At 36.7% G+C, this 12,142-nt stretch overlaps 1 protein-coding gene across 7 annotated transcripts in view; it reads right to left on the bottom strand.

Annotated features, from left to right (window-relative positions):
* The window catches only part of SDK1 (sidekick cell adhesion molecule 1), a 393,578-nt gene that overhangs the window by 336,370 nt on the left and 45,066 nt on the right, over window positions 1–12,142 (bottom strand). Inside the window, exon 1 of one of the 7 annotated variants that reach the window (XM_080556197.1) lies at window positions 7,702–7,768. The exons of the other annotated variants lie outside the window; for them this stretch is intronic. Within the exon in view, the coding sequence (XP_080412323.1) occupies window positions 7,702–7,753 (52 nt within the window). The 5' untranslated portion in view covers window positions 7,754–7,768. Of the gene's footprint in view, window positions 1–7,701; window positions 7,769–12,142 lie in introns of those variants that run through there. 7 annotated transcript variants of the gene reach the window in all.

Below are 12,142 nucleotides of genomic sequence, written 5' to 3'. Positions count from 1 at the left end.
TTCATTGAAGAAATCGTAACCTGTGTAGGATACAACTGATCAGCTTGTGCCATTTTATCAAGCATCTGTATTTTGGTCATAGTAAGGATAGACGATATTTATTCTGGAAACCTAAAGAGAAAAAAAGTGGCACAGAAGCCTGGCTAAAAACAAAGGTAACAGAGGTGCTATGTTCCTCTTCTTTCAACTCCCCTTTCAATCCAAATAAAAAAAAATAAAACTATCCAGTTTTCCATATTAAAATGTTAGTTCAGCTGTTACTCTACCAATGTTTGGCTCACACATCAGAAATCAGATATACTTTACCAGCTGCATCCATGGTTTTCACAGTAAGTTTGGGGAGTTTTAGGAAACAGACTCAGCTGGTACATAGAACTTAGTCTTGCTATTTGAATGCATCACTGTACACTGTAATCTGTCTGTTTTCCAATGCATTAGATTAACATTTATCTCTTTAAGCACACAGCTTATCTGTCAAAAAAATCCTCTACAGTGTCTGGAGCTATGTCTCCAAACAGAGTGTCCTAGTTCTGCACAGACTTATTTAATGTCCCAATTTTGTTCACTTTGATAAAGATGAAAACTATTCAGTTCTGACAAGTTGATTAACAACAATCAGCATTATTTTCAGAAAACCAGATCAGCTATTCCCAGAAAAAAAGTGAAACTATACACATCTATTTTTGACAAGGTAGAAATGTACATCAATTCCAACTATGAATGACAGCGATAGCCAGAGCAGAATTAAAGTAGGATTGCTTGTATGAGAATTACACCTGCTAGCAAGTATTTTCATGCCCCAAATTCATGACTTGACCCCAAAATTACAGTTTGAAAGATGAAGTATTTTCTACAGATTCTAAAGCTTTCATTTCAAAAATAAATCTTTGTAGCTTTATAAGCACAAAAATAACCTCCGCAAACTAAGTTGAAGCTGTTTTGATATATTAACAAGAGCCAAAAATGTACATTTGTATTTGCCTTTCCTATTTCTATCCTTTTCTGCCTTAATAATGTATACCACAACTCATGCAATCTCAGGAACTTGGCCTATTCTCATTTACATACCTATGTTTGTTGTTATTGCTGCATCATGAATTATTAGGCCGATTTTGACTTCTACATTCCCATAATACTCCACTGCTTTTACAGCTAATCCAAGAACAAGATTCAATAGATGTGCTGCTTCACAATATATCTGTTTCAGAAGGATATAATTCTGCACTCTCAAGTGTTTTCCTATCTTGCTGGTAACTATGAAGTTTTTCCATCCAAAATCGGATCTTAAAGATCAAATCAAATTGTATACAAACTTCTAGACTTTTTATAAACATAATCCTCTGCCCACAGACATATGGTTACGGTATCAGGGTATTTCTGAACACAGATTATGAAATATTTATTAGATATTATATCACTTCCAGGAAAGTGCAGCATATGATTTTTTTTTTTTTTTAAATAAAATTGTATTTGGGTTGAAATTTGGGCTAATGAACTCTTATTTATCATGGTGTTCTTGGCTCTAGGTTGAAAAACCAAATGATTCTGTAACAGAAAACAAATATCTTGAGGTAGCTTCATGTATCTTGGAGGAGGAGATGGAAAGAGGCCTAGACCCCATGGTTTAATCATGTTCTGCTGTACCATGAACAACTGCGTCAATCTTGACTATCATCATTACGTACACAGAGTTCTTCTGTGAACAGCATACTAAAAATTTTGTATTGATCAGGGTAACTTATTTTTCAGTAATTTGGAAGTAAATCTCAGAATCGTTATACCTCTGATATACATCTCATATGTACTGCCCTCAAACGGTGATCCTGTAGGGATAATTTTTCTTCTAAAATGGGGAATTTAGTAAGGGATTAAGTACACTAATAACAAAGAATATTTGACTTCAAAATTTTCAACTTTGTTCCTCTTTTACTCAGCAGGCAATAACATTATTCTTCAGAAGCCACAGTATTTGCTACCACACGCATACATTTGCAGTGGATTAACATGGTGCACATTCAAAAAATTCTGTGAAGTGCTAGAGAGGGATTAGACATGATAACCGTTATAAGTGACTCAATATGTTCAAAATCAAAGGCCTTAAATTTTGCGAATAAACAACATAAGCTTATTAGTAAGCTAAAAAGTTTCCTTCAGCACACAGAGGTATATTTCTGTAATGAAGGCTAAAGAAAGAGGCTAGGGACAGCACCAGTATTTTCATATTCTTCCTCAGGCAGTGACGGTTGGTTCCTCAGGAGCGGATTGCACAGCACACTTCTGAGGCAGGAAAGGCATGAACTGGACTGGGGACATGACAAGAAAGGTGACCGACAGAAATCATTCAGCAGTTAACAATGCTGCTGTACACAGCTATCACTGACAACTGAGAGCCACCCATTCCTAAACAGCAGGCTGTAGGCTGCAGAAAGCCTTGCTGACAAACACCCGGTATGCCGACTGCCCCTCAGATCCCTGTTTGTATTCAGAACACTCAGCACATGCCACAACAGTAATTTAAAGCAATATTACTCAGGTGATCTTTTAGATTATTATGATTAAATATAAATAGGTCAGTTCTACTCTATTTCTTCTCTGATAGGAATTTTAGAAGCCAATTTTTATTTGATTATGTATAAAAGTCACATCTTCAAACATCAAGAGACTTTCTGAATATCAGCGCCATAAACAGCACCGAAGAATGTAAAGATAAAAAACAAAAAGCTAGTTTGTGGATTTGTTGCTGAGAACTTGGAATTATGTGCAATGCTAACCCACAACAGAAAGTGGATAGATTATATCCCTTTGCCCATGTTGATAAGTCACCAAATAATACAGCCTTCCGGGGAAGTCAGAACCTTAAATATGGTTCTGAGCTAGCCCAACTGGGTATAAATAGAAGCGATACAGCACTGGTGCTGTGAGATTGTAGGGAAGTTACAACACCAAGGTGAACACAAGGTGCACCACACCTGGCATTAACCAGTGCTGCACATTGTCCACGTGTGATCACCGTAACTCAGTTATGGCACTGACCGTGTTACTAAAGCTTTGTTCTCAAAGTCTAAGTTATCAACTCACTTAAGAATTCCTACTAACTTTCTGAAAGCCACATCCCCCAAAACACTCGAACACCACTTACCACCTAATTTTAAAGTAGTCATCACAATAGTCACGTTTTAGACCTTCTATGAAAACAACCATGAAACAACAGAAAATACAATATAGGTTATCCTGTATATAGGAGTTGCCCACACACAAAAACAAATTCATTTCAAAATGAAATCACTGTACTATAAAACAAGATGTAAAACCTCAAATGGTATTCAGAGTACTTTCACTAAAGGCAAAAGTTTTTCACTAAAAGCAAAAAGTTTTTCCTTATAAACAAATAGAAAATTACTTGATAAATGCTAACATGAGAGTAAAAGTACACTGATTTAAACCATTTCAGGTTCAATGATGCCAAAACTATGCCATTGTCCTGAGGCATGAAAACTGATTATTACTTCAAGCAAACATACACTGCCAGATCCTACCAATAACAAATTTCATAACCTTGAAAACAAGTAGTTTATGTGAGATAAGACTAGTTGCATTAACTGCAACAAAGTTAGTCAGGGAGAGGAAGAACACCACCATGCTTTTGACTGCCTTCCAGCCTATACTAACAACATTAAACAAGCATTGTTTTAAAATAAATGCAAGTTCTACAAAGGACTTTTTTTGTTTTGCCTGTAATAATCTCTCAACTAAAACCTGTACAATTGCGAAAAACAATAATGCATTAGTAACTTATTAGATGTGAATTTAAACTCCTTTTTCATTTCCTTGCAAAAATGGAACTGAAATTTCTTGCCAGTTGAACCATTTTCTTTATATGATACTTCCAACACTGAAAACTCACAGAAATATGGAAAATACAGTTTAAACAAAAAAGAGACAGGATTTCTGTGTTTCTAGTTTTAAGCATCTCATCTGTGCCATTGGAATTTTCCTCTTACCCTAGGCTTTAGGAAAAAAGGAGAGGATTTTTTTTTCTATCTATCCAGATATATTTTCCCTACTGGAAATCAAAAAAAAAAAAAATACATCTGATCTCAGTATGGCATCTGTTAAAGTTCCAGCAAAAACACTGAACTAAAAAGAAAAAAAGTTGGGTAAGTTATTGTCATTACTTTTCTCAGTCATCTTACACCCCAGAATTCATTGCAATTTACAAACAACCAGTTGCAAAAACAATTTCCACAAACAAAATGGAAATATTAAAAGCATCACGTAAATACAACTAAAGCGGAAAAAAGTTACAGGTCTGATACATTTATCTTTCAAATTTGCAAGAAAGCAAGTAACACTGAAATGTTAAAGGATGTTGGCTGGAATTCAAAGTGAGCCAGAGACTGCAAACTGCCAGGAGCATTTGTGGCAAAAGCAAACCAAGACTTGAGAAGGGAGTTTCTTTCTACAAAAGAGACAAAAACTTCATCAGAGAAGAAATGAGTATTGCATGCTGCTTGGAAGGCAGGAAAGTATTAGGCAACTTCCTTTTTCAATTTTTATTCTGTTAAGTAGAGTCTCAAACAAGCATCCTTTGTGTAAATGAAGTGACAATGAGTTATAGCACTGCCAGACCATCTGCCAGTATGCCTTTTATCTGAACCTAACCATCTCCTCTGCCATGATCTCCCTCAAACACAAATTTCCTGAAGTATCCCATTTTCCAGAAAGAAAGAGGATATGAAGAGAGGAGTATGAAAGATGCTTTTGAGAGAAAAACAACAAAAACAAGCTTAAAATCAGAGAGAGGAGATTAGAAACATCATATTTTTAAGAAATGGGTGGCATTATCTCTGGAATACAACCAGAAAAAAACAAGTAACAATGGCATGTGGAACACCTGGCTCTGCAAAAAATAAACATATGCTTTAACAGAACATCTTGTAGTGGTTAGAGAAAAAGGATCAAAGATCATGCATCGGCACTGTCAGTTTCCTCAGGATGATATTTTTCTACTGGGTATGTGGCATGTCTGAAGTACCCCAAGAACTAAGCTTCCCAAGGAGGCTACAGACAGCTGTTTCATTTGCTTGGAAAAGGAGGGTGTTTGATCCATATGACAGCACAGAGCTTAAATAATTTCATCTTTTCATGAGATTGTTAGAGACCATAAAAAATACATCAGTCCACGAGGACAACAGCAACTGTCAGGAAATTTTCTGCTGTTGTTTTTTTTAAATGGTATGGCATATTAAACATAACTGGTCAGATTCGCTGGTCCCAGGGGTGTCCAGCAAACTGGAACACTGGCGTGGGACCCAGTAAAAATCTTCTGGCCAGCGCACAGGCTCAGCCACAAGTTACAGCATTCTGGAGACGATGCTGAAGCAGCTGTCAGATGCAGCACGCTAGACTTCAAAAACATTGTTTTTCACTTTATACATGATTTTCCTTAGCTGCCACACACAGCCTGCATGAAAGCTGCCATGATGCAGGTGGTATTTACACCAACAAGTTTTTATACTGATTCTGAGATTTTAGGCAGCTACACAGCTTCAGAGCAATCAGAGTCCTCCCATCATTATTTCAAGCTTCCTTTATTTTGAAGAGAAATGAACCATTTCAGGTTGTTGCTATTTATTCCCATCTAGGCTCTAATTCAACGCTTTAAGCAGCAAATCATGCAACCATAATGAAATTCAATGGAAAGTTAAATAGAAAAAAAAAGTTAACTTCCGTGACCAAGTTCTAACACCCCTCTAAACTGAATCTGAGGACAAAGAATTACCTTAAGATTTTTCTTAACAAGGACTACAAGTGCACGGACCACTTGAGATCAATTCATAATTATACAGAAAACTGATTTTCTAGAGATTTCTATAGTATGCCTGTTTATCTGCACTTGACTATCACCTTAATTTATCTCACAAGTCAGCCATCATTAACTTTCTGACACTTTCACAGCAGAAAGAAAAATCAGTCATCCCCCATCTCAAATTTTTTTACCTAAGTAACACATTCCCTGTGCCCAACAAGGTACATTCAGCTGCTTGACATTTCGGTTTAACAGCTGGGGGAAGCAAGGCTGGCAGGCTGCAGGGGAGAAGCCTACACCCAAGCACAGTGACACACTACACAAGCCTAAATTTATGTATGCTTGAGAATACTCCGGGGAATCTACTGACTTGGGAGAATGCACTAGCATTATATACAGGAATACTTTAAAATGCCCCTATTTCGTGCTCTTAGTCATAATGGCAACCTCTAACGTGATTTCTAGAACAACCTACGTGACATTTTCGTTGTTCCTGGCAATGCTTTCCCAATACGGTGAGTAAGCCATCCAACCAACCGAAAATTCACATAAAATACACTGTGCAACACTAAGTGTGAGGTTCCTTTCAGAGCCTCCTATATAAAAGCAAACCATGCTAGCACATCGTCTGTGAAAACTGAAAGTTCTCATACCTTTCTCTATTAATCCTGTTGGTAACGTGCATCATACTAGGTATTAGAAACACACCAGAATGGTGCAGAAGCCTAGAGACCAAGAGTCCAACTAGAGACATAAAACTAAGAATCCTAACTTAATTTTCACTTCCATCATTAATCTCTAGTTCTAGTCGAAACACTTCCCCTCCATCAGTTTATTACTTCCACAGTCCACTGAAGGTTAGCTCACGCTTATAAACAAAAAGGGATTTACCTATGATTGCTAAGTAATAGAATTACCCATGTCTTCCTTCTGAACAGAAGGACAGGAATTATTTTAAACAAGAATTTTCTTTTACAGCATGGTTGTTGGGATTATGGTGTAACAATGTTACACCATAACAACGTTGCCCAGTAACAATGAGAAAAGCAATTCATTTATTTTAAACTGGCTTTACCATTTACATTAATATTAAAGTGGGACCTTGGGGTCCAACCTAGTTTTCTTCCTTAAAGAAAAAGGAAGTAGTATTTTAGAGGAAAAAAGTTTTTAGGTTTTCTGGTAGGCTCAAAACAAACTTAAGACCCAAATCAACAAACCAATCATTGCTATAACACACAGCAATAATGATTCTCAGACGATGAGTTTTCCTAAGATATTTTCACAGGCATATTGCTTTTTTCAACTTGAACAGGATATCATTTTTAAGTGAAATTCAACCCATGTCCTCAAAAACATTTGCAGTAGACTACCATTAACATTAATGCACAGTTCTGTGTAATGATGGCATAAAAGTAGCTCTCCATCCGCTTCATCAGTAATCTTGGCATCCACAACCCTAAATCTGTGCCAAACATAATTTGCATGGAGAACCTTCTGCTAGTTTCAGGTAAAAAATCAGATGAAGCCACATTGCAAAAAAGTCAGCCAGAACTGTAGTTCTTCCACATGTTTGGAAAAATAGTTTCTGCTCTCTGGCACAGAACAACGTATTTACTAATTTAGCACAGACCAAAAAAAAAAAAAAAAAAAAGAATGGCGGGGTGGGGTGGAAGTGCTAAATGCCTTCCAGGCTTTAGGATCTTATCAGCTTACTTGAAGAGTTCATTACTGAATATGAAACAGAGTGGAAAAGCATAAAAGAAAACCGCTATTTTTTAAATCAAATGACCTCGGTCTAGTCTCTCCAATTACGATTATAAAACAACAGTACATGAGTAAGAAAACAAAGTGTTTAGTATAGTTAACCTTGACAAGTTCTTCTAGAAACTCACCTTTTTCATTGCTATTGCTTTTAAGCCAAAGGAATGGCATGAACTTCTTCATAGGAGATGAAGAAAAGATATTGTAACATTAACTGTAAAGGTACTCCAACCTTACACATTCTCATCCCACATAATTAGTAGTGTAAAAGATAAAATGTACTCTCAAATCAAGTAGACCTATAATTTTAAACAAGCCTAAGCCAGTACAAGATAGATACCAGGTTGTCAAGACTTGTAATAAAACTGAAAGACACTGAAATAGTGAACCGTTCCTGTGTTCTTCTAGGAACAAAGAATTTAAGCTGCATCCAAAAAATGCCTTAACAGGAACTATTGTGATCCAAATTAAAACCTGAGAAGATCACAAAGGTATTGAAACCATCTGCACTGTGATGCCCTTTAGCACCCCCATCCTGGCAACTCAAACAAAAAAGTTAATACTGTCCTAGCTAGCCATTTTTAGTTCTTTTTGATTAAAATTAAGTTCAGAAAGTCAACTCAATGTACAACCTCGGAGTTAAAAAGTCACAGACTTCATACAGAAACAATTGATAAAAAATGCTACGATATTCACTGAGTATAACTTAAAACTTCAGATTGAATAAAGACAATTTTTCCATTACCAATGCCTTTTCTGTTATGAACGTGCCAGGTCTCCTCTGTTCACCCGATCATTGCAGAGCAATTGCTCAGCTGACTTCAGTCAACTACTAATCCTCAACTTTAAGCAGGTCAACTACATGTAATATCATTAAGCTCCTACCTTTCACAAATTTAAAGATCTTGAATGACTTTTGAACCAATTCATGGCTTCCAAAGCTACAAATATCCTCAGAAAATCTGAAAACCAAAGAACTGCTTTAGAGTTAAAATTTCTTAAAAAGCATTTGTACGGTTTTGAAAGACGAGACAGATTTCAGCTATAGGTTGATTTATGCTCTCCTGCACTTGTCATTTCCTTCCTGCGATATCTCATTGCAAGCACACACTTGCCCTACAAAATTATTGCTATGTTAACTTCTAATTAGATATAAGCTAACATTCTCCTAGCACAAGTATGAAGACGCAGGAAGGCATGCAACACTTCATTTTACCTTTTTCACCTTTAATTTCCCTCACCAGATGATAGATCTCTCTATTCTACCACAGTGAGGAGGGGACGACATGACACAGGGAACCTATGCCCAAATGATTTTTTTTCTGCAAGAGGGCTCAGGGCTGTGCAACGTGAAGTTCTTGTCTCTACCTGTTTTTGCCCCTCCTGGCTCTTCCAACCAGCCCAACAGAATCTGAATTCTGACCAAAGATTCACCTATCTCCAGACATTTTCCATACAAACCCATGTTGATCTGCCCACTAAAATGCAGAACTTTAGTGTTCTTACAGAAAGGAAAACTGAACTCTACACTGCACATGTACATTAGCAGTACTGCCCTCCCCTGCACGCTGTCCTAGATTTTTATTTCTTTTACTGTACTTGTCCTTGGAATGTCAAGTATTTAACAGGATTTTGACATATCAGTCCCCCCCTCCCTGCCCCAAGTTGAGGCACAGCCAATTCACGTGAATTCCCTCTGTTGGCTGATAATTGCTAAAAGCTAGTGTCTGGTAACTGTATTTCCTAGATAACTCCATTCAAATGTTAATAGTTCTTTATAGCCTATTCAATTCATTTGGACATGGCTATCTGACCAGTACCTCGTCCACGTTCTCCTTCCCCTCCTCCTGCCACAGCACTGCATGAGCCCTACTTCACTGCTGTGGAATATGTAAAAATCATATATATATACACACATAAATAAAGTTATATATAAAATGAATTTGCTTCCACAGAGACCAACATACCACAGTGAGACAGTAGGAGCAATGTCACTGCAGTAGAACGAAGCTGTCCTGCTCTATAAAAAGGGCATGTCTAATTGCCATTGATCTCCCAGACAGCCTGGGGAATGGTGGCTGCCTGTCTTGCTCAGAGTTAGCTACGTGTATTCAGCAGAATCCTATACCAACACAGCACAGTTAAGAACAGAAGTTGGGATTACCCACGGACTGTTTATCTCTTTATAGTTGCTTGTGGAAGTTGAGATAGCATGTAGGCATGTTTGAGGGAACTGGTGTGACTAAAACAAAATAAAGAGTAACAAAGGTTCTCCTTAACAAAGTTATAGATTGGCTGCACGTAGCAACAATTTTCAATTTGTTCCTCCCCCTATCCCCCCCCCCCCCCCAAGCTGTCTGATCTACTCTTCTGCACTGCTAGCTGAGACAGGCCTTGACAGACATATAGAACGGAATTCCCACTTAAGGGCCCCATACTACAACAACTTATAGCTTATTTAAAAAAAATAAATTATTAAAAAAACCACAAGCCAAGCATCATCCTTTTTGACAGCTCTCCCAGACTATACAACACTGCAGGATCAATAACAAACCTCTTGAATGGTAGCACACACATTAAGAAACAGAAATATTAAAAAAAACTAATTGGAATGAGATGATTGGCATGCTCTCCTCTAATATTAGCAAGTACTTTGCAGACCACGCTTCACACATCTTTTTTTGTGGTGTTTTCACCACTCATAAAAAGTTAAAAAGTGTAGCATATAAGGAGGAGCAGCAGCAAGATCAGCTTGGGTACAAATAGGATTACACCCACATGGGTCCCACATCCATTCTAAATCACTGTGGGTCCATCAGCAGCCAAGACAACTGGATGAAGAAGTAGCAGAGCCAGCCAGCAGGTGCTCTCAGAAGTAGAGCTCTATACCATACTGGTGATATCTGAAATTGGCCCCCCCACTTCTCTTCTATAATACAGGAATTATCCAGCACTGGATAATAGCATGAATGTGCTCTATGAACTGCATGAAGGGCTCAGTGATCAGATAAAAGCATATTTGGACTTCCAGCAGAAGATAAAATTCACAGTAACTTCGTAAGTTTATGTTTACATTTCATAAACGTAAATAAAGTGTAATGCATTTTTTAACAACTTCAGGTTTCCATACGCATGTTTTCCTGTGCATCAGTCATTTTGTAGTTTTTTGGTTCCCCACCAGCACCACCTCCAGAAGACATTTATTTCCAGGAATTCTGAAGAACATTATATAAATAATTACTTCGGTAGAATTACATTCAGAATATAAACACAAACCAAAACCATGTTGTTCTGCAAACTCTTGACCTCATTATTCCTGAGAAAGGTACACTACAATAAATCTATTGATTTCTCTGTACATTCTTGAACAGTCAAGCTGAAAGCAATTTTTTTTTTTACACTTGAAAAACAAGACTAGCAAGTTCGCCATGCTAAACTTTTTTCTTTTAAAATTCCAGCATAGCTTTTACATTTGTTTCTGATTTTAAAAAATAGTGATAATTACATCAATATTGAAGGGATTCAGACACTGTTATTGGTTAAATTCAGACCACTTACTGGATGTGCAGTTGTTGATATTGCAGTTATTGATCCCATTCATGTAATAACCCTGACAAAGAGATAGATGTATTTTTTAGCCTGCAAAACCACCTTTCAGTCTCTTACTATTTCAGTACCTTTCTTCCAGTTTCATACTTATTACTTTAACTACGAAGAACAGAAAAAAAACAAACTATAAAGACCATTTTTTTAATTTAGTAAAGCTCATTAAGTAGTGACTTGTATCCATATAATAAGTTTGCTTTACTGTTCCTTGTTTGAGCAATATAATTTTTGTTCAAAGCATTATTATTCAAAGTGGTTTTTGTGATACCCTAAATTATAATTGAAATATCTTGTACTGAGACATCAATAAAAGAAATGACCAGGTAATAATCTTAAAATTGTGTTTAAAATTTAAGAAACATGCAACTGTAGCTGTCGGCTTCCTTGTTTACATAACCTACGTAAATGAACACACACTCACTATGTAACCAGTAACAATCTACTATGTGTACAATAGCCAGCTGTAAGTAAAATGATTGTTTCATTCCTTCCCCTTCACTTTTCCCTTTTTTAAATCAGAACTCACTTCATGTTGTATGTAATCTCAAGAGCTTTCTTATCCTTAGTTTCAGCATAAACTGTCACACTTGTGAAACCTTTGTTTTATAGTTTTATAACTGCATCATGATTGCTTCTTAAAGACAACCAACAAGCGAACCAAACCTAAACCACTGTTGACTTCCTTATAGCTGCACCACTCTGACACAACATCTCAGATCAGTACGAAATTAGTTGAAATCTGTTACTGACTCTGAAACCTAAAGATGGCAATTTAGATGTCAACATTAACTAACTTGATTTTAATGTTAACATACAACTATGACAAATGAATTGATGACATGTACAAATTTCTGACATTTGTAACTTCAGATAGCAAATGGAGTTGACAAATGGATCTGATGGCAAATATTATGTGACTCCATAATTAAGTACGTACTGAAGTTTACACTGAAGCTGCACTGGGAT

Source organism: Anser brachyrhynchus (assembly GCF_964034855.1).
Source record: "Anser brachyrhynchus genome assembly, chromosome: 15".
NCBI lineage: Eukaryota > Metazoa > Chordata > Aves > Anseriformes > Anatidae > Anser > Anser brachyrhynchus.
Note: the sequence above shows the minus strand (reverse complement) of the source record. Positions and strands in the feature narration are given on the sequence as shown.